The 26,465-nt window shown below is 41.6% G+C and overlaps 1 protein-coding gene across 8 annotated transcripts in view; it reads left to right on the forward strand.

Moving 5' to 3' along the window:
* PUM1 (pumilio RNA binding family member 1) overlaps nucleotides 1-26,465 on the forward strand; it is a 157,533-nt gene that overhangs the window by 29,109 nt on the left and 101,959 nt on the right. For 6 of the 8 annotated variants that reach the window (XM_039511233.1, XM_039511236.1, XM_039511237.1 and 3 more), the window contains exons 1-2: nucleotides 3,623-3,774; nucleotides 8,887-9,260. In XM_039511233.1, the coding sequence (XP_039367167.1) occupies nucleotides 8,898-9,260 (363 nt within the window). In that variant the 5' untranslated portion in view covers nucleotides 3,623-3,774; nucleotides 8,887-8,897. Of the gene's footprint in view, nucleotides 1-3,622; nucleotides 3,775-8,143; nucleotides 8,211-8,886; nucleotides 9,261-26,465 lie in introns of those variants that run through there. The other 2 variants (XM_039511234.1, XM_039511235.1) reach the window with 2 other exon arrangements.

Here is a 26,465-nt window from a genome sequence, read left to right on the forward strand (position 1 = left end):
GGGAGGGATAGCTCAGCTCAGCTCAGTGGTTTGAGCATTGACCTGCTAAACCTAGCATTGTGAGTTCAGCCCTTGAGGGGGCCATTTAGGGATTGGTCCTGCTTTGAGCAGGGGGTTGGACTAGATGATCTCCTGAGGTCCCTTCCAACTCTAATAATCTATGATTCTATGAATAGCATTTAGGAACCATTAACAAGTACTTTTTGTAGTGTAGGTTGGAGTCACAGTTAACTTGGCTTGAGGGAAGCAGGTTGTGTCAGAACTGGCTTTAATTTGGCAGCCATTCTGGTCAACCTTGCTTTAGGGTCAATATAAGGAAAAATACTAACAAAATTATAATGATAGTAATAATTTTAATCAAATACTTCATTTTAGAATCATCATAAATGGTTACTAGTGTTCTTTCTCATTCAACCTACAGCTGAGTGTCCTAATATGAGTAATACACATCACTGCTTGCCATTGTTGTTTTCAGCTGCAAATGCTGACGCTGATTTTGTCAGGTCCTTGCAACCCACCACATCTCTCTGGCATGCAAAGAATATGTTACATCCACATCTCATACATTTACAAGGGACATTATTCTCTCAGGAGCACTTGATTAACTTCAAAATATTTGGAGGAGGAAGAACAACATTGTCTGGTACAGTTTGGGGGAACAGAGACTTGGAACTGTCATTGCATATCCAGCCATACTGCAGCAGATCAAGGGATGGTGTATCTGGATCCAAAGCACTTTTACACACATGTGCCTGAAGTTGTGCTCGTTTTGTGTTTCCCATACATTTTCCCATTGTTGGTAGTAAGGAGGTGAGCTTTGGTGTTGATGTGGTACCAATTTTCACTGCCCATGGTTTCTGCTGGCTGACACTGTGGCACAGTTTGATTGTCTGTAACATGCAACCATGAATTTGGTTGCCCTTTCAATGACATCAGGCATTGTTGCATTGATGTTATCCAGCAGAGAGTACCCAGCTCACAGAATCCAAGGAGGGATCTGATAACTGTTTTCAAATATGTCAAGGGCTGTTATAAAGAGGACGGTGATCAATTGTTCTTCATGTCCATTGAAGGTGGAATAAGAAGTAATGGGCTTAATCTACAACAAGGGAGATTTAGGTCAGATATTAGGAAAAACTTGCTAACTGTAAGGTAGTTAAGCTCTGGAATAGGCTTCCAAGGAAGGTTGTGGAATCCCCATCATTGGAGGTTTTTGAGAACTGGTTTAGGTTTACTTGGTCCTGCCAAAGTCCTGGGGACTGGACTGGATGATTTCTTGAGGTCCCTTCCAGCCCAATATTTCTATGATTCTATGAAATATCGTTTCCCCACCCAGTTTGTTTTACCTGGTGCATTTGACAGCATTTTGTGCAATTGATCAGTTTCACTTTTCCCCAAGTATAGTCGGTTTCTTCTGTTGATTGTGTGAGTTTTTCAGCTACTAGCAGGAGTGGGAAAACATTTTTTAACAAGAAAATGCGATTGTAAAGCCCCAAAAAATTGCAGGAGAGTCAGGGTAGGAGCAGTATCTGAACTTATCTTTAACTCTTTTTTTGGAAAATTAGACAACTTCAAATTGACTGTCCCCGTTTAACGTGCACATGCAATCACAAGAACTACAAGTCCCAGCATACAGTGATCTATAGTAATGTCAACAACCTAAACCTGGATTCAGGAAGAGCAGGGCATGCTGGGATTTGTAGTCCCCACTGGCTCTATCGCTGTATTGCTGCTGAGGAACACGTTGCAGACAGCTGTGGGTTGTTTTTCTCAGAAATGATGGGCTTATACCTCACCTACTGAGTGTGTAGAATTAGTATGCTATACTATATATAATCCTTTATATATTTCCCTATTTTGTTATCAGTGATCTAGATTAAGACTTTTTCTTCTTTGGTATATTTCTCATTCACGCCAGAGAAATGAAAGACAGGTTGTTTTGAGGGATCAGTCTGTAGTATCTTTGGGACAAAGACTGTAACTTCTTATATTTCACCTAGCACAATGGAGCTCTGATCCTGACTTGGAGTTTGGCTATGTTTAACAGAGCACAGAGAGAGTTTACAGTAGGAAGTGAAGAAAGTTTTCAGACAGTGTGTTCAAGAAGCTTAGCTCTGTAACTGTCCTGTGGATAAATAGTAGACTTTTGCTTCTAGGTCAGGGCTTAGATACACATTGGTGAGAGGCTGGCTAGGAATTTGGTACAATAGCCTCTGCTTTTCCCTATCCTATGTATCCTATTCTGGGAAGAAGCATCGTCAAAGCACATGACTGGGAGTTAGGAGATCTGGGATCTATTCCAAGCTTTGCCACACACTTAGGCCCTGACCCTGCAAAGACATTCACACATGCTTAACATTGTTCCTATGAGTAGTCTCACTGAAATAAATAGAAATGCTTAATAACAATAATACATTATTTTGTAGTGCAGTAGTAGCACCCCACCCGTGGACCTGGACTCCAGTGTGCTTGGTGCTGTACAAACACTGAACAAAAAGATGGTTCCCAGTCCCCAAAAGCTTACAATCTACGTTAAGTACATGCAAAGTCTTTGTAGGATCAGGGTCTTTGCAACCCTAATCACTTTGGCCCAGATCTGCAAATGTATTTAGGTGCTAACTTTCATTGATTTCAATTTGAGGTAGGTGCCTAAATACCTCTGAGATCTGGACCTTTCTTTCTCTGTGCCTTATGAAATAGAGATACTACTACTTATCAACAACATGGAGGTATCATGCAGCTTAATTAATTATAATTTAATTAAAATGCTTTGAGATTGCTGAATGCAGGGGACTATAGAAGGGAACTTTATTGTCTGCAGTAGTGCATACTGCAATATCTGCACTGCTGTTGTATACTACTTTAGATTTTTATTAAAATAAGGGCTCAGTCTTGGCTGGAGAGAATTGATATGTGGTATTTGTGTGATATATGACACTCCGCAAACATGGATCTCTTTCAATTGGAGAGGATCAGTCTGGTTTATACGTTGCCCACCCCAAGTGTTAAAATATTGAGTTAGGACTCCCAAAAATCATGAGATTAAAAAAAGGGTTATTTTTATTTACCTTCTGGTTCCGGAATCTTTAGGTTAGGCTTAGCTCATGTTTCCAATCTTTTCTCTACAACTATGAGGAATAGGAACTTAGTTTTTAAACGCTGAAAGCTGATATGGTCACGTAATAACATCCTTTCTGGAGCAGGGGCTTTAAAAATCCCACACCGAAATATTGTGGTATGTGTGTATTGGGTAGATCAACCGAGTCAAGGTGTGTGTGTAAAACCCATTTGGGGTGTATCTCAGCTGGGACACCCAGCCAGGGGGTACATACGGTGTAAGGGAGCCTGTTGGGGTGTGTGCATATGGCGCCAGGGCATGTGGATTGGGTGGATGAGCACATCCGGGTGTGTGTTTAGGCCTGGGTTCCTCGGGGCTAGCGGTGCACAGATACCCTCTGTCTTGCTCACAGGCATGCAGACAGACTGCCCTGGATCTGGGCTTGTGTTTAACACTGGCAGACGCCCAGGAGAGCTCCTCGGGCTGCAGAGGGGGCCCATGGCCCAGTCTGGCTGATCCCCATCACCCAGCCCCAGCCTGGAGCAGGGACAAGGAGCCTGAGCAGCAAGCAGGGCCTGCCTAGCCATCCCATGATGCATCGCGCCGTCCCAGTCCCCAGTGGGCCGCCATGTTGTCGGAGTGAAAGGCAGGGGGAGAGGCAGCCAGCGAGAGGCCTGGGGGGGGCTGAGATCCAGCTTCATCCTACCGCTCCGCCCGTGAGTATCCGGACTGGGCCGGGACTGAACTGGGCCCCGCACCCCAGGGGACCAGTCGGTCGGGTCATATTGGGGTTAGAGGCTCGAGGTGGGGGCTGATGCGGCCCCGAAAGGCAGCCCCGGCCGGTCGCTGTGCCTGGGTCTCTCCTCTCGCTCTGTTCCTTGTACATGTTTTGGAGTCAGAGCAAGGCCCCTATTGTTATCAAAGGAAGGAGGGAGGGCGAGTGGGGAGGTGCAGGGGGCCCCATAATGTGCCCCAAACCCCTCCACAAACTCCATTAACCCTTATTCTTGGCTCCCTGTGAAGTTGGGGCAATCCCCTGCCCTGATCCTCCTGGGGGAGAAAGAAATCAGCCTTATTTTGGGGGGTGCTGGGGGTGGTTTCAAGCTGTTTTGGTTTTAAAAAAAATAATACCCGACTGGGGGTTCTTCTCGGCATGTAATTCATCGTGTGCATTTTAACCTGGCTGTACGGCGTCGCCGGGGGGGCGGAAAGGGGTAGGATGGGGGGGGGGATTCAGTAAATGTGATAAATAGCGTCCAAACCATTCGTTGCTTGTACACAGTTCAGATTCCTATCAGCAGGAATTGCTGGGAAAGTATGTGTATGTTATTGTGTGTGTGTGTAACGTATATAAGATCTACCTGGGATTTCTGGAGGTGCATGCATTTAATTCTCAAAAATAAAAAAGTGATCCATTTTTATTGCCATAAGTGTCCCAGTATTCCTACGGTTGATGTTTTATCTCTGTAATGGTTGGAATTTTTTTTGTAAGCCCTGTTGTTTTTTTTTTGTTTTTTTTTTTTGGTGTGTGTGAGACTAAGAGAAAGAGAAGGGTCTTTATCCTTCCAAGTGGAAGGGAATAAAACACACACAGTACTTTCTGATGTGCTATAAGTACATAGTGCTGTTCTCTCTTAGTCCCTTCCTCCTCCTGTAGTATTTGTCTTGGATAATTTTTAATTAAGCAGTTTTGTTTTGAAGAGAACATTAGAGCTTGTTTTTCACCCCAAACTGAGAGAGACTCCTGTTTTTGTTTTTTTTCTGTGCAGTGCTTAATAACTTTGTTCTAAGTAGAATTTTTATTAAGCAGATCATGAGTAAGGAATTTGCTTTTATTGAGAGGGTGGGCAGTTTAGCATTTGTCTTATGACGTGTTTTAATGCTGGTTTAAGAAGTTTAGTTGGTTATCAATTTACCCACTTCCTGCTATGTCTCCTTAGGTCTTAATGAAAATGTGAACTTTTACATTTTTGTAGGCCAGATGCCTCTTAAACAATGGGTAGGCAGTACTGATTCATAGTCTAACTTTATGGAAAAATAGAGGCCGTTACAGATTTCTAGTTTAATTTTACAAAATACATTTTGTCCATTCCAATTTTTAAAATACTACTGCAAACTTTTTTTTTTTAATCAGAGCGCTTGGAGAACAGTTACTGAGTTCTGAATGTATTAGTAGTAGTTATGTATGCTACATGCAGAATACAGCTATTTTTTTCTAAGGCCACCACTCTTGTAGTTAGAATTTGTTTAGCTATGTCCCCAAAGTTACCTTGCTTACAGACAGGAAATTACATGCTATCTTATGGAAATGATAACATCAAACATCTTGTTTACCACCATTTATGTGTGTGTGTAAGGGGAAAGAAACCTTATGTTAATAGTAATTTCACTCTGGGAACCCCTTTTTGTAATGTCCGGTAGGAGGCTGTTTATTTTGTAAATGAATAACACTCATGGGAAACTCTTTACATAAAAAATACAGGAAGACTTTGAAAAGTAAAAGAGATCCAGTAGTTATAAGACACTTGCAGTGATAGGAGTTGCAGCTGCTGTTAGCTAACCAGTATGTGTTGTGTAGGTGACTTAACATATTTCTGATGCTCTGTATGCTTTGAATGGCAGTATTCAGCTGTCTGCTACATTTATCACAACATTTCTATTAAAAACATATCTCAGAACTAAACTTGAACTTCCCATCATGCTTTTTTTACCCCCCTTTGCTCTCTTTCAAAATGTCTCCTGTGCCAAGTTTTCTCTTCTGACTTGGGATTGCCTTGTCTATGTTAAATGAAAGAGGAGGTTTCTGAGCATACAAACAGTTGTACAGAATGTAATGATGCTGTTATTAGATCTTGACTGGGATTTTCTAGTGTCAAGAGAATAATAATTTATAACACTTTCTCCTCTCTGGTGAGATTTGAGAGAGCAAGTGACAGCCCCTCAGATGTGGGAGAGAGAAAGCTTGATCACCCCTTAACTTCAGGAGTGATGATGGAACCTCTAAAAGGTATTTTATGTAAATGTAAAAATATGCAGCAGCCTGAGGCAAAAGGAGGAGCAGGTCTCAGACATAGAAAAGGGCAGGTCCCTTCCTCATTAAAAGCTTTAAAAAGCAAGATGCTGCATTTCTCCATATTGTGTGGTGTATCACTTAGGTCATTAGGGAAGTCTCTCAACTGGGCCACAACTGCCAAACCTTTTATTGTTACTTCTCAACTATGTGCTGTTGTCTGTCATGGCCATAACAGAAAATGATGGCGTATTAGTTCGTTAGAGCATTTGGAAAGTTTTATGTAATATGGATGTTTTTAAAAGAAAAATTAAAAGGTGATCACTGCCTCTGAGTGATTAAATACCTGCTAACTTGCACTAATAACTGGGTGGGGAGGGAATGGGACTGCAGACAACAAAATTTTGTGAATGAGGAATTTAATTTGTACATCAATGCTGCAAAGATTTATGCACATGCTTAACTTTGTGCTGTGTGTAGTCCCATTGATTTCAGTGGGGATAGCCACAGTGCATAAAGTTATTCACATATGTGAATTTTTGAAGGATTGGGACCATGGGGGTGTGTGTGTGTGTGTAAGACCACCTCACAATGTATTTTTCCATGTATTTTGACAGGAGCTAGTTCAGTTTTAGTTATCCATAACATTATGCAGAGTACCTAAGTACTTTGCCACCATCATCATAATCATATGAGTTCCTTATAAGAAATTGATAGAAATAATCTTTCTTCTTACCTCTTCTGTAGGAGAGTTTGATTCATTTAGGTTTTTGTTTGGTGTGTGTGTGTGTGTGTGTGTGTGGAACTTACTATAGGAAAGCTAAATAGCGTATGCTGGTAAGAGTATCTTTTAAAAATAATAAAGCTTTAGTAATGAGACCTCACTATAGTGCTATATTTGAGAAGTGGAATGAGACTGCCAGGTTTTGTGGTAAGATTGAAAGTGGTGTGCATAAGTGCAAAGTTACCCATTTACATTGCTCTAGAAAAATAAAAGAAACTACATTGTAAACGTAAGGAGAGGGGAAAAAATCCTATTATTGAAGTTTCTATATTCAAATTCCTCTAACAGATGAATAACAGAAAAAACTACTTCAAATTGGTGCGGAAATCTAGGTGATATTTTTGCAAAATTAAGGTTTCTGTTTGTTGCCATCACTGCAGTTATGAAGTTGTTCCGAGAAGTCACTTGTAGAACTTGACGGTTATTAAAAAGTAGTGTGATGAAAAGAGGAGATAAAGGTTCCCTTCAGAGCCTACAGAGCTGTTTGCAGGTTTGGGCCAAAGTTTTTAGTCAAGATATGCTAGGGAGAGCCTTATCATGAATGTGGAAGTTGACTTCCTGCATGATGGTATGCAGTTGTGATGATGATAAATGAGGGGCAAATTCTGCTGTCAATCTGTCTTTGTTAACTATTCATGATATTTGTGGGTTTGCAGTTGGGTGACTTGAGGGCAATAATTGACATGAAGTTTAGAAGTCAGAGGTCTGTTTATCATTTTTAATAGTGCTTGAATTTCTTCTGACTTAAATACATCTCTACCTCGATATAACACTGTCCTCAGGAGCCACAAAATCTCTCGCATCATGGGTGAAACCGCGTTATATTGAACTTGATTTGATCCACCGGAGCGCGCAGCCCTGCCCCCCCGGGAGCGCTGCTTTACCGCGTTAAATCCGAATTTGTGTTGTATCGGGTGGCGTTATATCGGGGTAGAGGTGTACCTGATTATATATATTTTTAATGGGGTGGGAATTACGTAAAGGGAAAAAAAACACTTTACCGTCAAGATGTATAGAATCTTCTGTGGTATCACTGTCCGTGTTGGATTATTGATCTTTTTGCTTTCACAAAACAAAAAAGGCTTACCACAGCAGCATGAAATCAGTATTTCATACTCTATCAGAACATTTTGGGGATAGTGATTTGTTAACCGATTAGCAATATGATTTACCCACTTATTGTCATAGTATTCAGGTCGCTGTATGGGATGGATTCTGTTTTTGCTTTGTTTGTTATGCTAGATAGTTTCTACAGTCAGAGTTTAGTTGTTTTTTTTTCCTCTCCCATCAGTAGCTGAATTGAGGCTGTCGGCTGAGCTAGCTCTGGAACATTCTGTTGGTGTCCCAGTCTCTAAGAGGTTAGCTGCTTTTTCTTCAGGGAATCTCCCATAAATATGTGCATATATCTTACTGTCTCATGGCCCAAGCCAGCCTTAGTGTTTGCAACACAGTGCAAGTTATGTTTGGGGCATGATTAATAGCATGTGTACAAACAATATTTTAGGTTTGAATTTGAAAAACTGACAAGTTGTTTTTGTTTCTCTATCTATTGGAAGTAATAATCTAGTAGTACTTATATGGAAATGACAAATTCTGTAGCAGGACTGCCATTAATATAGAAGTTTGTAAACATTGATGTTGTAATTTGAATTCCATTACATTCCCAAGGTTTTTCTCCCCCAGAAGTTTTCAGTGCTCAATTTTAGAGTAGAACGAGACAAAATTTTAGTGTGCTGACCACACAATAAATTTCGTTTGCACAACTTGGTGGTCTGATTCCAAGAATAGGCAACTGTAAATATCTTAGCTCTATTGGCAGCATCCTGTAGAATTAACTGTCGTTTTGGCTAGTGTGTATTTTTAATGTATTTTACTGAAATGAAGTTTAAATTTAGCTTTCTGAGATATGGGTCAGATGTGACTAACAGGAAAGCATAAACACGTCAAAAGAAGTAAAGATTTTGTTCTTGATGTAGGCAATGTGTGCTTAATCAGTTAAAATTATTAAACACTGAAAACCCTGTGTCTCCTTAGGTGTTGGTGGAATGAGCGTTGCGTGTGTTTTGAAGAGAAAAGCAGTGCTCTGGCAGGACTCGTTCAGCCCCCACCTGAAGCAGCACCCACAAGATACAGCTAATCCCAACATGCCTGTTGTTTTGACATCTGGAACAGGGTCCCAGGCTCAGCAACAGCCAGTTGCAAATCAAGCGCTTGCAGCAGGGACACACTCCAGTCCTGTCCCTGGATCCATAGGAGTTGCAGGCCGCTCTCAGGACGACGCTATGGTGGATTACTTCTTTCAGAGGCAGCATGGTGAGCAGCTTGGGGGAGGAGGAAGTGGTGGAGGCGGCTATAATAACAGCAAACATCGCTGGCCTACTGGGGATAACATTCATGCAGAACATCAGGTAATAACAAAAAAAAAAAGTTCAATATTTCAGACTGAATACATGAACAAATCATGCTAGGATCGCTGCTTTTAATGAACCTTCTTAAAGCTTAAGCTGGTTATTGTGTGGTTTGGATGGTATCAACGAGACTTCTTTCTTTTCAGAATTTTAATCCCTCACTAGTTATAAATTAAATGTTTTCTCACTGTTGATGGTGTTGAACTGGAAATCCCACTGTACTCTGTGATGGTAGTTAAAATGAATCTGTTTGCAAAATTCATCAGTCCTCTTTATTGATTTTTATATGTGTGAACCAGTTTAGCGTTGTTTGTTGCTTCTTATCAAACCTGATGCTGTTGTTACATTATTTTTTATGTAATGGTATTACAAAACTGTGTTGTCCTTTAAAGGATGTAGGAATGGTGAAAGCTTCACACTCTAATACTGAAATGCACACAGTTCTGGTACTTGTCCGGAGCACAAGGAGAAGTGAGGGAAAGGGGGCTGGGCATGGTTAATTGAATGAGGAAGAAAGCAGTTTATAAAAAACAGTTGTTTCACCCTGTGCTAAGGAACAGAACTTTGCTTTCACATGTATTTAATGTCCTAAAGAATAATGGGATACTTCTACTGTGCATATAAATGAAGAAAGCGAAGACAGAATTGAACCGTTAACCAAAAGTATGGTTTAAATCACAGTATTATCTTATACGCTGGGGCTTAAGTGCATGCAAACAAGTACTTGTTTAGCTATCTGATTGTGACATGTAGGTAACTCTTCAAGTACAGGGATGATTTAAAAAATCTGCTTCCTCTAATAAGGGAGATACAGAAACAGCATTTAGAGGTAAGCATGTTTCTTGAAGTCAGTGGTTCCCAGAAATCTCTTAAAAGTAGTAGGAACAAAGCTTCTGTAACCTCATTAAAACTTCAGCATTGCTTACATAGCATTTTGGTTTTCTTTCAAAATAGAAAAAAAGATTGTTTAAATTCACTATTTAAAGGAACACAGACAATTAGTAGCATGGCCAAAATTTGACTTAATATTCCACTTGTTATAAATCGGTGTGATACCACCTCCACTCTAAAGAGCTAATTTGTTTAAAAGCGAATCACCCTTTCACAAAGTTTGAAAAATAAACCAGAAATTAACCCCACCTCCCACCAAAAAAGTGTTCTGCTTTCTCCACAGGGCTGTTTAACAAGTAAACACTATGCTGAGAATTATGCAATTTGAGTAATATCAGCACATGCGTAAACAAAGAACTGCATTAATTTCGGTTCCCTAAGAAGCATAGGATGAAATCCAGAATATGAAACAGAGCTAGGAAAAAAGTTGGCAGTGTCTTTTTAAACTTATTTTTAAGAAATATTATGGCTAATTATTTTCCCCATGCAAATACAGTATTTAGCTAAAATATGCTTGAAGAAAAATGATGGGTTGGACTCCTGTCTGGAATGACTACCATTAGTTTGTTTTTTTAAAAATCTAACTGAAGATTTGAGTAATATTAAAAGATGTATTCCAGCTTTTATCTGTTGAAAGATTTAAGTAAATCTTTGACTTAGGTAATGTAGGTCAGAGGATGAGTTGTAAAATATTTTAAAAGTTGATAAGATCTCTAAAATTTGCTGCTATTAAGTGATAATCAGTAGGCACCAAACACTGGTTAGGCATTGGTTGGGGTGGCATTGGGATATTTTGTGTGAGGATGGCTTTGTCATACTGAAATGCGCAAATGAGCAAAATTCTCAATCCCTGCCCCCCAAAAGGAAGCAACGCCACCATAGATGGTAGAAAATTACAGGTCTAAAAAAAATTATATCCTGCAGTTTATAGGTGTCTGCAATCTACTGCATTCTTTAGTAGTGTGTAAATTTCTAAGCTTTAATTAAAAAAAAAATACAAATTTGACCTGTTTCAACTGTTTCAAAGACTTATTACACTGTCCGCAAATATATTGCTGGTGTTCTTTTGCAGAAAACTCGCGAGTTAAATAACTGCACATGTAATGCCTTATTGGAAAAATATGTCGCCTGAAAATCTAGTTGGGGCTGTTTAATTTTTTTAGCATTTATGTGTAGGGTTTTTGTTTTGGTTTTGTTTTAAATCTCTAACATGAGGATATTAAATGCAAATATAATCTGACATTAAGGCTGCCATTTAGTATCACAAAGTCAGGAAATATACAGCAGTATCAGTTTAGCGGTTTTGCAAGTACACCTCTACCTCGATATGTTATAACGAACTTGCTTTGAGCCGCCAGAGTGCGCAGCCCAACCCCCCGGAGCGCTGCTTTACCGCGTTATATCTGAATTTGTGTTATATTGGGGTAGCGGTGTATATAGCATTTTTTCTGTTTTTTCATGGTAATAGTGTAGCTTCAAATATTACTGCTGTGATGTATATGCTTTACAATACTCACCTTAACATGCTTCATTTTGTTATGACCATAACTGTTTAGTTTCCTAATATTGTGGTTTCAACTGTGCAGACTTAATGTTACGTTAACCGGTTTTTGCATTCAGTGTATTCTTTTTTTTAAATGAAATTAAAGGTCAGTTTAAGGCCGTCGTTATGGTATGGGACAGTGACCAGTGTTGACTTGTTTTGCATCTTATCCCCCAGTGATTTCCCGAATGTTCTAAGTTGTAAGACTCTCATTTCTTCCCCTCTTGGGTCCTGATCTTGTAAGATGTTCCATGTGGGTACAGGTGTCTGCCAACATGCACCTGCAGGATCAGTGCCTTAGTCCTGTATACATCGTCTTGGGTCATGGGTCACTCACTTTTAAGGAGGTGGAAGGAGAATATCTGGGTTCCAGGTTGGAGGTATTAAGTTCTCATAAGATGGTTTGCAGATGACTTGAAAGATAGGAACAGGCTGATAATGAACAGTAAAGGATTAAAAATTAGGACAGTGTTAAAACCCAAATTTGTACTGAACAAATAAAACACTCACTTTGTGTAGTATCTTTTCCCTCCTCGTTTGTTGTTATGGTGTCTATTTAGGGCCTGAGTCTGCACCCTTAAATCTCGCTGCAGTCAATTGGAATTTAAGGGTGCTGAGCACCTTATGGATCAGGTTTTCAGATTTGTAAAGTCTTTGAAGCGGGGACCATCCGGCTCAGTTTGGGCCGTGTATCCATATCTGCAAGTGGTATGGGGCTTGTGCTGCAGATGGTAAAGTGGAGGGCGGTGCTAGGCATCAAGTGAGAAAATCAGTGGTAGCGGAAGGTCGTACAGGTTAATTATGCGTTAATACAGTTTAGCGTGAAATGTGCAGGGTTTAGGAGATTGTAGCTAAAGGTGAGAAGATTTTTATATTTTTTTAAATGGCTGCTTCCTAATCCCTTTTCCTGTGTCTTCATGTCAACAGTTCAGATGTAACCTATTGTCAGCACTTCGGGGCTGGGAGCTCTCTCTCTCTATGGCACTGAAGACACATGCAAATTCAAAAAATAACATTTCAGCCTGTATTACTACAATGGTTATATAACACGTGTGTTAAAGTAAATGTACAATATGCTTGCTTTTCATTGTTTACCATGTTTTTATTTTTTCACCTGTCTGCTGCTGCTGTTTCCTCCTTGGAATGACAGCTGTAAAGAATTCAAATGGTGGATGGCTTTGACAGGTGTAACCGAAGAACACATTTCTGAATGCTCAAAAAGAAGCAGACAATGTCATCCTGTTCCAAACAATAACCTTTAAAATGGGAGGAAAAATTGTGTCTTCGCTCAGTTGCTACTTTATATGTAGTTTTTTTCCTAACCTTTCCTCTCTCCTCTTCAGAAAAAAGATCTCAGTTTTTCTGTTTAGTAAAAATTTTATCAACCAAGACTCCATTCTCATCTTGGTTAATCCGGTGCATGTGGTGTGTTTTATAAATCCAGTTCTGTTATTGTGTACAGATAGTGACGCAACTGATTTTGAAGGGTTCCTGATCTCAAACTCTTCCTCCCCCCGTAAGTAATGGAATGTGTCCACGTGCCTCCACCCCACTAATAGCCAAGGCTTCATCAGCAGCAGAGATTGTGCTGAAGGTGGAACTGGGGATGGGACTGGCCATCGGGGAGGAGCTGGGGTTAGAGAGGAGTTGGTCTGGGGGCAGAGAGGAAGTGAGGGCAGAGCTGGGCCTGGAGGCAGAGCAGGACTGAGGGCTGAACAGGTTTGGGGGAGGAGCGAGGCTGGTGGTGGAGCTCCCTCCCCACCCCCCGAGGGGCTGGCTTCAGCCCCGCTATGCGCCCCCCCAATGTTCCTCTGTGCCCCCATAGGGGGACTTGTCCCCACAGTTTGGGGACCACTGCACTATAGGTTGATTTCCTAAAAACCTGAAGAGTCTAAATGTAACCACAGAACAAGTATCTTTTTGTCTTTTTAAAATTTAATGGAGTCTGTTTGCTGGCAACAAGGTCTGCCCTGCCAATATAGTTAACTTCTAAACAGGAAAAAGATAGAATACGCATTGAATTTTCATGTCCATTTACCCTTTAGGCTATCTCTCCAGATTGCTGTTGTGATGGTGTTTTTTATTATGGCACTTATCCAGAAAAAACTGAATTGAGACCAGTAACTCATTGCACATAGGTCACTAAACAGTTATCACATAGGAGTTCTGATGACTAACAGCCTAGGCTTTATTTGGTCTGATGCTGAAAGACCATGTATCTTATTACAGATTCCTGGGGCCACCAAGTCCCACTACAAAAAAGGCACTTGGCTTATAGATCTTGGAAGAGTTGCCTTTAGCACTTAACAAACTAAGAAAAGCTGCCTGTTTTTTTTCCCCCTTGCACTCAGATGTTACAGGGAAACGAGACATTGACCATGAGCTTTCCACATTTTAGTCAATGTCGCTGTTCCTTAAAATTCAGTGATATCCCCTTCTAAATTACAGCAAATGCAGGACTTTTTTTGTGTCCAAATTGCAGTAAATGAGTAATATGGGAGTCTGTCATGGTTTGAAGATGTGAGAACAATTTTTAGGGATTTACTTTCTTTGAGAGCATCTCTAATTAGCTAATAATCCCTGTAGCGTTCTACTGTCCCTAGTTATCTCCTCACATCTGAGGAATTCTCCATACACTCAATAAGAGAAATATAGTGAGAGTCGCATGGTGAGGATTGGAGTTCATTTCGGGTTTTGTCTCTGTAAAGTGGTAGTCCTCTGAACGGGGAGCACTGAACTTCTTAATCAATACTGTACATTTAACTGGGCATAGAATCCAGTTCTTCTGACTCCTCACCTCTCCCCAAATCCGCTATTTAAACCATGCAGCCTCCCTGCTATGCTTCACTATCACATGAAGGGCTGGGTTTGGTTCTTGGGATGGCAAACAACATGGTCAAGGCTTGCTTAAGGAGAGGATCATCTCCTCTTTCTCTCAAACAACCTGGGAAGCCAAGCAGAGACAGGCTCCAGTGTTGCTCCAAAGGAAGTCCTGTTTAATTGTAAGCTTTTTCAGCCAGAGACTCAATCTATTTTTGGAAAGCACCTAGCAGAGTTTCGGTGCTACTGCAATCTGGCCCCCATTGCCAAGGAGAGCCACTGCAGCTTGAGACAAGAAAGAAATCCTGTGACAGCACGTACAATGTTCAGTTGTTTGCATATTTAATATCTGTAGCCTTATTCCATGCAACAGCCTTTCAGATGAATGGAATTTCCATTTGTATTTCCATGTACTTTCATGGTAAGCACAATAGCTGGGGTGTATGTTAGCAGTGAACTAACAGTGTTACTATTTAAATTATTTGGCTGCAAAGTTAACACTGTGTTGAAATGAATGTTTGTTTGAAATTAGAATATATCTTCTATTAGAATATATATTAAATTAGAATATATATCTTCTGTAGAAAACCTTAATCTGCAGCGAATGGCTAGTTCTTCAGGATTTGTTGATTTTTTTTTTTTTTTTTTTGGTTTGTTTGGTTTTGAGTCTGTAAATTTATGTTGTCTCTGCTAACAAATCTATTACAAGGTACCTAGCTTTAATTCACATAGCACAACTGATCACTTGTGCAGTCTTTATGATTTCGTTATATGGTACTATGTTCTTTTAATCTACTTGACTCATGCTTGCCCAGGAAGAACAAAAATATGCTTTTACATCAACTGATCTTGAAGTTAAATACTGTGCACAGACTTAAGATGTGGGATTTTTGCTTATTTTAATTTGTGGGGTGTGTGAAGGGATATGTTCTAGTAGTTCTATAAAATCAAAGTAAAAAACTATTATTAGCTAACCAAAAACAGCAGTTTAACAAGACTGTCTTAAGTATTTCCATAACCATTAACCATCTTGGCTAAATGCCATGTAAAATGTTAGCCAGTCTGTAATTTTAATAGCATTTTGCTTCAAATGCTAATGGTAGTAGCAGTTCTTATTATGAATTCTTTACTACAAAAATAGTAGTTAAAGCTTTTAATCCTGTCTGATACTTGTGACTTTACATTCTTTCTCTCCTGACTATTGTTATAGCAGAGGACTAAAAATAGTACAGTAGTTAGTTGATGGAACAACGTATTTTAACCCTGGCACCTAATTGTCATTGGCAAGCCTGTATGGGGCTTTTTTTTGTCACAAATTGGTAAACCCTTCTCAGTATCATTTAGCACCATGGTCCTTGTCTTTGCTAGAGAATTTCTCTGTGGGACTGCACAGGGTGAAGTACTGACAGTACAGTCCACATTAGCCATGATGTTTCAGGTGCACTTTGCTTGTATTTCTTCCCTCTGTGCATGCTAGTGCCTATACTAACTACATCATTGTAGAATGACTGTTCTGATTGCCTTTCCCACAGTTCCTAGCACAATTCAATGAAACAGTGGCTTGTGGTAGATTTCAGAAGGCCTTATGTGATCCATCAGGGGTACAGAAGAACTATGGGAGAAGAAGCCATATTCCTCAGGGAAACGTCCCCAAGTCCCCTGTTGCCAGCTCCATTTCTAGTCCTTTTCCCAAAATGGAGTTCAGAACGCCTGGTTCTTGTTCCTTGCTTAACAGGAAAGGCTTCTGGGATGTTTCAAAAAGTTGTCATGAGTTGACTAGTGAAGGATTGATGGTAAGATTGCTGGTGTGCTGAGACTGCTGCCTATCCTGCTGACCAATATAATCTCATTGTTTCCCTATACTCCTCGTGTGTATACATCTGTTTTCTGCTGACTAACAGAGCAGCTCTTTTGGGGCAGGGACTGTTTTTTTGTTCTGTTTGTTCAGCACAGACAGGTCCTGGTCCATGACAGGCTCCTAGATGCTATAGTAGTATAAATGATATTTCTGCATTAAGTGCAAAGAGCCAGAGACTGGAAAGAGTGGTTCATGATGCGGTAGTTGTGCACCCACCATCTGGATAGATGGCAGTGTGCTGTTTGTACAGTTAATTGTTAGTGGGTGGATCTTGCTTTTGGGTCCTACCACAATCCCATACAGGTATATTAAAGTTGTGCTCAAGCCCAGTAATGGCTGTATTACTTCAGGCTAAGGAAGGCTCTGTGTCTCTGGTGTGCTGCCACTGAAGTGCCAGACCATCGTGATGAGCTTCCTTCAACTTGAAAAAGCAAGTTGCAATTGCCTTCTGTAAACTGGCTGCCTTAGCTCATTACTGGTTAGTGGGGTACTGGTTTGGGATTGGGAAATCCACCATGATTGCTCTTGTTGTGGAAGTCTGCAGGGCAGTATATAGTACTACATAGGCATGGGTTCGTGGTGGCCAATGAAACAGAGATAATTAGGAAATGTACGTACTTGAGTTTCCTGGTGGCCAATGAAACAGAGATAATTAGGAAATGTACGTACTTGAGTTTCCTGAATTCTGCAGTAACTATTTATAGAACCCATTTGCCCATTCTGTCTTCTCTCCGGGGGGGGGTAGTCGGAGCATATTACTGAAACTTGGAAAGACATAAACCCAGTTATACCCTCAGTGGGTACAGAATAATGTTCATTTCAGAAACTGAAAACAAGATGGAGATGTTTGACCCACCATGATTTCTTCAGAGACTAATATGTCTTTTATCTGCCTTTATTTTTTTTTAAGTCGTGAAAGTAGACATGACATTTTCAATTAACAGTGGATTTCCAAGACAGCTGGACTGGCATCAACCTATGAAAAGCAAGTAGCTATACTTGAAACTCTTAGAACAGCCAGCAGAGCTTTGAGCAGATAAATGCCCTGGGCACATGCGTTCAAAGTGATGGCCAGGAACTTTGTGCGGAGCAGTGAAGTGACTGGAATTCGGAGAATATGGTGTGATGTAGCGTGGTTTAGTTTTATGTATTAAAACTATTCTTAATTCATAATGATACTTTGCCTTTGTGGAAATTTGTAGAGAATTATATAATTCAAGCGTTGTGTTTTTTGGGCAGGGTTATGTACTGGATGGTGTTAAGAAGGATTAATGTGAAAGGAACAGTTCTTGGAGGAGTGAATGATGTGCAAAATACTCAGCCCTTGTTTTCAAGAATAAACTTTATTATACACAAACGCTGGCAGGCCTATTTGCATTATCAGAAGGAATGTATCATGTAGAAGAGTGTGTAAGCAATATATTCTCTTACAAGTGCATGAAATTCATCTCATTAGGAGATGCATTTTCTTCTTGCGAAGGGGTGGGTTGCCTGAGGAAAAGTTGTGAGGGAGCTGAAGATTTGGGGCAACTGGCTGAAGGTAAGGGGCCAGTTGCAAAGTCAAAGCCGCAGTCAGTTTTTCGTTTTTTAATTACTCATTAAAAACTCCCACTGCAACTGTCACATGTTCTCCTAACATCTCTCTGCACCATTTGTATTTCCAGGTAGAACCTCAGAATTATGAACACCTAGGGAATGGAGGTTGTTCGTAACTCTGAACAAAACGTTCTGGTTGTTCTTTCAAAAGTTTACAACTGAATATTGACTTAATACAGCTTTGAAGCTTTATTGTGCAGAAGAAAAATGCTACTTTTTAACCATCGTAATTTAAATGAAACAAGCACAGAAACAATTTCCTTACCATACCAATTTTTTTAAACTTCCCTTTTTTTTTGTAGTTTACATTTAACACAGTAATGTATTGTATTTACTTTTTGTTTTGTCTCTGCTGCTGCCTGCTGTGTACTTTCAGTTCCAAATAAAGTGTACGATTGACTGGTCAGTTTGTAACTCTTGTGACCATAACTCTGAGGTTCTGCTGTAAGTTAGAAGGCCCTCATCACTGTAGTATCCAAGTGCTGCAGAATCACTGTTGTCCTCCTGTCTGTGCTCTCTTGCCTCTCTCCATTTTTCAGAATTCTTCTTCTGCCTTTCAGTAGTGGTCCTTTTATTTTATGCACCTCAGACTCCTAATTCAATCCCTCTCTATTCATTTCTGTGCAGTTCCATTAATAGATCTCCGCTGCTCCTCCTCTTCCTGGATAGCCATCTTTATCAGGTGTTCCATCTCTGTGGGTTTGCTCCACCTTCCCTCATCTGAAATATCGATAGTGGAGTAGATATTTTTTGGGAGTAGGGAGAGGGACACAACCTATGGTTATTAACTATTACGTTAATACCCCTTTCAAGTTGCAACTTCAGTTTCAGATTCCAATGCCTTAGGAGCCGCTTTCTTTTTGGGATGGAAATGTAAAGGACCTATGACTAGCCCTTGTGCACAGCTCTTACAAACATGACGTGTGGTGGGGGTGCTGATTTAATGCCATAAAAGTGGGGAAGAATTATGGAGGATCATCTGGTGATAGTCATGGAACACAGAGTAATACAGGTTACTTCATTATAGGCCAACTGGGAAACATCTCTGGAGGGTTCTTTTTGAAGGGAATTGTTTGAGAGAGTGAGAGGAAGGGCTGATAAATCTGTACGAGATATTTGCATAACGATATTGGAGGACTGGTTGTGTGAGCGTCTGTGGGTGTAACTTGCCTTGCCCAAAAACTAATTGTAAGGCAGGAGGACTTGATCTATTAAATGTTTTCAGGCACAGCTGTTCAGGATTGGGGGAAAATAGGGGTTAGAATTAGGGATTGTAAAATATTAAACGGTTAACTGGCAAAGATTGGTTTTACTGTTAATCCATCCTAACCGTTAACTTCCTGTGCGCTGGCTGGAACAGCCCCGGCCCCTCTCGCTTTAATCAGTTAACCAGTTAAATGATAACCGTTTAAACAATTAAAATTATATCTTTTTAAATGATATTTACATCCCTCATTAGAACTAATAGTCATTTTCACCCCTCAACTCATGGCCGGTGATTGCAGAGAGATAACAGCAACATGCTACTGAAGTGCCGTGGTCCAGCATATGAACTGACTCAGTCATGACAGAAAAGTGCGTGTGCCATACTGGACAGTATATACTTTTATTGCAGAAAGTTATCCTGTTTTTAGACTTGCAGTTTGTTACTTTTGCATTCCTCCTCCCCTTGTCCTCCACTAGGTGCAAGTCCAGCCACATTGTGTGGGCCAACTAGCCACGGTAAATGCCAAGCCGGGCACTTGACTGGGAATAACAGCCCTTGTAACCAAGATAGGGGACTGTAGGGAATGTCAGGATTTTGAAATTATGGAGTAACTGTCCTGGAAGTGTTGAGGATGAGCCATTGCAGCTGTTGCTTGTGCCATGGAGGCAAGGAGTTTGGGGAATGGTGGAGGTCAGTGGAATAGGAGCTTGTGGGGTAGAGGGAGAGGTGAAGATTTCCACCCTCATGAGGTTCCATCTGCCATTTTATAAACGCTAATGGAATTTGTAAGAACTCTGAAATCTCATTGCCCTGTTCCTGAGCCTGCAGATTCTGCCCTGGTTGGTACATATTAAAATCAAATAGGTAGGCTTGTCAGAATTCAGTTAAAATTGATAGCTGTTAGTAAACATCAGTTTCAGCTGACACACTGAACTTGATGGAAAAAATACCCATTGGTAACTTCCTGCACCTTGAGCCAGCCAGGATTGGCTGTCACTGTCCCCGCTGCTGTGCAGGGAGCCATCTGCAGCTCTGCTGTCACGGCCCTGCTCACTCACCAGTCAGGATTGCAGGGACTGACCCTGGACAGGAACTGTTCAGCAGCAGGGTGGCCTCCCCCATGACCAGGGGCTTGCCCTCTTCCATGCAGCCTGGACTGGTGAGGGGCTCTGCTTTGCCAGCCCAGGTCTGCTGCCTCCCACAGACCTGACTCTCAGGTGTCTTGGGTCCTTGCAGTCCCACTGTCAGTGCTGTCCTGCCTCTAACCCCAACCCTTCTCCCCTTAATTTCCCACAACTGTAAAAATAAAAATAGTTAAAAATTGAAAAAAAATTAAATCAAAGTTGAAATTGCAAAAAATAAAATAAAAAAAAAATCAAATTCTGCTAAGACTTGTATAGGCTATAGCGAAGGGCTCCTTTGCTCTCCATTTCTTCTGAACTCCTCAGCTTGGCTGCTGTCTCCACTGCCCTGGCCCCTGCCACACCTGCAATAAGACATCTTGCACATTGGATTGGGAATCTGGTCCAGCTTGTTGGTTCCCTGGCCTGCGTGGCTTCTACAGTCAATTTTTCCTTCTACCTCAGGATTAAGCCAAGAGGCACTTCCATGCTATCTAATAGTACCTCAGGATTGTGGAAGGGTGAGTCCAAGGGATTTGGTTCATTTACTCATGTAATCAGGAAGTTTTACGCTTGGAACTGCATCTTGAGTCACGTATCTTTATGTGAAATAAGTTTGCTACCTGTGGAGATGCCACTCCAGTTGCTTTACATAGATTGAGTGAAATATTGCTATGACAGCGTTTAGCTGGCCCTGGACCATCATCCTTTCCCAGATCTATACCAGTCGTGCCTACATGTCTGCCTCTGACCAGCTGGCAATTTGATTATATAATGGTCTCCATTGAGATGGGTGATGTGACAAATTTATTGACCAGAGGTAGTAGGAAAAGATGATGGTCACGATGAAAATAGCTCTCAGCTGAGCTCCATGGTATACGTAATGCTGTTTTTACAGGTATGCCTTCTGGCCAACTTGAACCCTGTGCAGTGGAACTGTGAAAATACATCAGAAAGACCACCTGAGCAGTGAGTGACCTATGCACTGAGACATTCATGGCAGAACTCTATCGCCCGTGATCTCAGCTCACACTGAGACCGCATACGTGGAGATTGGCATGGTTTTGTTGGACCACTTGGTAGTTAATCATGTTTGAAACAAATGTAATTCAAACTGTGACTGTAGTACCGGTGCACCATTATGAGCACTTTTCTGTGTACACCCAAATTGTGTTACTGGCATAAGTATATGGTGGCTAACTTGCCAAATTTCTCTAATCTAGACCAGGCTATGATGGCTTCCACCGCCGTGCTCAAAGTTTGTTAACTTAGTTAAACTTTGTAAACTTCTTCGCAGATATCCCTCCCTCCAACCTTTCTGCCTTGAAAGTTTTGTGTAGTAGTTAAACTTGACCATAAAAGCAGGTGGAAGCAATTTAGGGCTTTTGCCAAGTAAACAGACGTCTTTATTTTGTTTGCATTTGTCTGTAGTGTACTTCTGATGCCTTCCAGTTAATTCACATAATAAACCTTAAGATACCTTTTGGTTAAAATGGAAAAGGTAGCTGGATGGACTTTAGAAGAGCTGACATTTTCTGCTGCCGTTGGAAGTGAAAAGGCAGCACAGCTTTGAAGAGAAATGAGGTGGCATGGGTTTTAGAGCTTTGCAGATGTTTGCAGGTCATTTGCAGGTCACCTGTCTTCCATTGAGCAGAGGAAGTGACTTCACCACAGGACAACATGATGAGGGCAGCCTTTTTTCTCTTGAGAGGAGAGAGACTAGTGCACAGTTAGAAAGCAGTACAACTAAGCCAGGTCTAAGATAACATCATGGAGTGTGTTCAGCTGTTGTTATTGTGCTGTTATTTGTGTGTTAAGTCAAGAGGAAATGAGTTCTTTCAGTTTCAACATCAACAGTATAACGTTACAGTATTGTAGCATGATTTGGGTGAAGACGAACAGTACTTGTTGAATAAGAAAACAGATTTGCCTTGTTTAGCACTGGGGGAAGCTACCTCTAATTACCAGGTAATAGCACTTAACTGGTAAATTACAATGACTTCCTGTGGAATTTGACAAGTCTTCAATTTTTAGGCCCTGATGACATTTTGAAAAATTTGCCCTGGTTTTGTGTCATGGATAATTGCACCTGTGCAAAGCTTTGTTTACATTGGTGTGGCATATTACGGAAGTATGTCATACGGGTATATGCTAGGGGTTTGTAGTGCTCTAACTACATTGACATATCAAACTGGTGCATATTTTATATATTATCTCCAAGGCTGTTGACAGCAGTTTGTTAGCATTTTTCTAGTAAAAATTAAATAAATCCATTTACCAATGTTAACGTTTTACTTGAAAGGTGACCTACATTAGAAATTAAGGGCTTCCCTACCCTGGAAGACTAATAGGATTATGACATTATACCTCTACCTCGATATAATGCTGTCCTCGGGAGCCAAAAAATCTTACCGTGTTATAGGTGAAACCGCATTATATCGAACTTGATTTGATCCTCCGGAGCACACAGCCACGCCCCCCTGGGGCACTGCTTTACTGTGTTATATCGGGTTGTGTTATATGGGGATAGAGGTGTACAATCACTAAGGAAGTCAGACTTGATTGATAGGGTTTTTCTTCTTGAGTGCTAGTCCCTTTGTGTGTTCCTCTGTGGAGTACCTACGTACTCCTTGCCCCCAGAACTGAGGAATTTTTCAGGCAGTGTCATTGGTCCACATGTGCTCTCTGTCTCACTTTGTGCCTCTGACCATGGAGATAGAGGGTGGGGCGGACTGACGGTGTCTCCAGTTCCTTATCACCTCCACGTGGTCTGGATTGGAATCTCTAGTCTCTGAAGCTTCAGCTTTCTTCTGTATCAGTGAAAATATATTTAGATATCTATAAATAGTTTTTATATTCTTGAGTTTTAAAGTTTTTATCTGATAGTTTGTGTTATGTAGTTAGTCTCCAGCACCGGGGGAGCATCCCCCCAACCCCCGTACTCCATTTAGGTACTGGACTCTGGGCTTTAAAATTTGTGCTTTCTGCCTGCGATCCTTCTTGGTCAACAATGACCACCAATGTTGCTTGTACTGCCTTGGGGAAGCCCACGTCACTGCAAAATCCAGTATCTGCTGGTCATTTCTTAGCTGTACCTGGGATGGGCAAGAACTTCACCTTAGGAAGCACCTAATGGAAAAGGTCAGGTCGGACCCAGGCTAGGGGATCTCACCGTACATCAACCTGACTCAGCAATGAGGTCTGAATCAGGAGTGAAGGAGTCTACCCCCACAGATCCCTGTGCTGGGTCTTGTCAGGAGAGCAAGTTATGTCTTCCTCTAAATCCACTTTGAAGAAGCCAGATCCAGCCCTGCCTAAACTGAGCCCTAGCTCAGCCCAAGAGAATGTAGTACATCCTAAGGGCATGTCTACACTACAGAATTAAGTTGATTTAAGTTATGTCGACGTACAGCCAGTGCAGTAATTAAATCAGTGATTTATATCCATGCTGGCTCCTTCTGTCGGCGGTGCGCATCCTCACCATGAGCACTTGCACTGGCTGTCAGTGTGGGTCACTGACAGCTAGTATAGATAAACAACACTGATTTAATTACTGCGGTGGCTGTATATCAATATAACTTAAGTTTGCTTAATTTTCTACGCTGACACTGCGTCAACCTAACTACCTAAATGCTATGCTTCTTGCGGAGGTGGAGTTAAGTCGATGTGGTGGGAGCAGCATTGAGACGCAAAGAGTTAGGTCGATGCTTACGTTGACCTGACTCTCTAGTGCAGACCAGGCCTAGGCATGATAGAAAAGTCCACAAGTCTAGGGCTCCATTGGCACCAGATTGTGATACAACAGTACCAGTGCTTCTGCTACTCCCCAAGCACAACCCCTGGGATCTGTCATCGCTGACAAAGACCAGTTGCCAAGGGCATCGGTCACCCACAGTTCCATCTTCGTCTTCAGTGGCACAGTTTGGGGAGACAGGATGCGTCTCATTCTGAGACTACCAGGACCTACGCTCCTTCTGAGGATGCCTTTGCTCTCCTTGACCCAAAGTCTTCCACTCCTTTGAGTCCCTCCCTTTTGAGAGAGGTTATTACTCTACCAGAGAGTCAGACTTTGGAAGGAGTTTGTCTCCTATTCCATCTTTGGGCTCTGATTTCCCTCTAGTAAGTGTAGTTAGTACCATCGTTGGAACTGGAATCGGTTTTCTCATCACTTGGAGATTTTGAACCACCCAGTGAACTGCTATGCCCTCCTCCAAGACACACCTTCTCAGTCAGAAGACTTGGGCCAGCTTGAAACCAACCTCCACCTCATAATCTGCCTCAGAACTATTGATACCCCATGCCTTGGGGACCACTGCAGCTGCCATTCAACCCATCTTATTGGCCATACTGAGGGCCATGGGACCAGTTCCATTCTGCAGAGTCAGTCTGGTCTGCTAGGGAATCACCCCTTCCCTTCCCTTGAACCAGAGTTGCCCCCAAATTCTACAGAGGAAGAGAAGTATGCACCAGTCTGGTGATTTCACCAGATGCGACAAGATTGCCGTCTCCATCACCAGATGAGGTGGTGACTCTGATATCTCCATTCTTCCCTGATGACTATAATCCATTCCAGAAACTCCTTTGCAGATTTGCAGGGAAGCTACAGATGCCTCTTGAGGATCATCAGTACAAGCTCCTGGACATCCTTCAGTTCTTCAGCTCCAGTAGAATAGTGGTCCTGGTTAAAGAAACTATCTTAGAGCCAACTAGAATGGTTTGGCATACCCCAGCTACCTGCACTCCTATCCCTAATAGGTCAGAGAAATAGTATTATGTCCCAGCCAGGAGAATTTCTGTTCTCTCACCCTTCTCCTAATTCTTTAGTGGTCCAAGCTGCTGCAGAGGGATCTCGGCAGCAACACTCTCGATCTACCCGTATTGACAAGGAGGGCAGGCATCTCGACTTAATGGGAAGGAAGGTCTTTTAATCTTCTAGCCTCCAGTTCAGGATAGCCAGTTACCAAGCATTACTGGCTAAGTACAACTTCCTGAACTCTGAAATTGTCTTTACTGACAGTCTCCCGGAGCAGGACAGAACTCTTTTCCAGGCTTTCATAGAGGACGGCAAAATGGTTGCCAGGACCACTCTCCAATCAGCAGTAGATGAGACTGATACATTTTCGAGGGCAATGGCTACTGCTATCATGACGTGCAGGGAGTCATGGCTCCATGCTTTGGGGTTTCCTAAGGAGGTCCACAACACTGTTGAAGACCTTTCCTTCAATGAGACCAATGTATTTAATCAAAAGGTGGATGAGTCTCTATGCACTTTAGAGGTCTCTTGGGTCACCCTTCATTCTGTGGAAATATTTACACCTGCCCCAAATAGAAACATCAGCAACAATACAAACCTAGACCAATGGCTCAATGGTTCTTCCACCAGAGACCTGATGAGCCACCCCACTAAAGGCAGAGAGCTCAAAAGACCTACTTCCCCACACCTTCTGCAGTGGGTTCCTCATTCCAGTCCCAGCCCTCGACTAAACATTATTTTTGATTGGAGTTCAGGGGCTTGCAAACCAGTGACTCCAAGACCTCCTGACTCCCACGAACCTTTTGGTTGTTGGCTTGCACACTTTTTCAGCACCTGGAATGCAATAACAAGACACATGGGTATTCAGCGTCGTCCATTCAGGCTGTATGATAGTTTGCATCCCTACCCCATCCAAAATCCCTTTCTCAGACAAGACGTGGAATATTTCTAACATCAAGACGCCATAGAGTGGTTTCCTCTTCAGTACCAAAGGAGGTGTTTTTACTTGACACATTTCCCAGTCCCCAAAAAGACAGGCTGTCTGAGACCCTTTCTTGATCTCGGCTGTCTCAACTACTTTATTTGTAAACCCAAGATTTGCATGGTCATGTTAGCATCTATAATTCCATTCCTGGAAAAATAGATTGTTTAGAGCTCTCAACATGAAGGATGCCAGCTTTCATGTGGGCATTCATCCTGCTCACCGATGCTTTCTCAGATTCATAGTCTGCTCCAACCACTTTCAGTACAGAATACTACCTTTTAAGCATTGCTCCTGCCCCAAGGGTCTTGACCCAGGTGTTCTGTCGTAGCAGCCTATATCAAATGCTGTGGTTTCACTGGCTTCCCCTACATCGATGATTGGCTTCTTATTGCCAAATCATGCCAAGAGGCCCAATCATTGACTTTGACAAT

Source organism: Mauremys reevesii, linkage group 23 (genome assembly GCF_016161935.1).
Source record: "Mauremys reevesii isolate NIE-2019 linkage group 23, ASM1616193v1, whole genome shotgun sequence".
Classification (NCBI taxonomy): domain Eukaryota; kingdom Metazoa; phylum Chordata; order Testudines; family Geoemydidae; genus Mauremys; species Mauremys reevesii.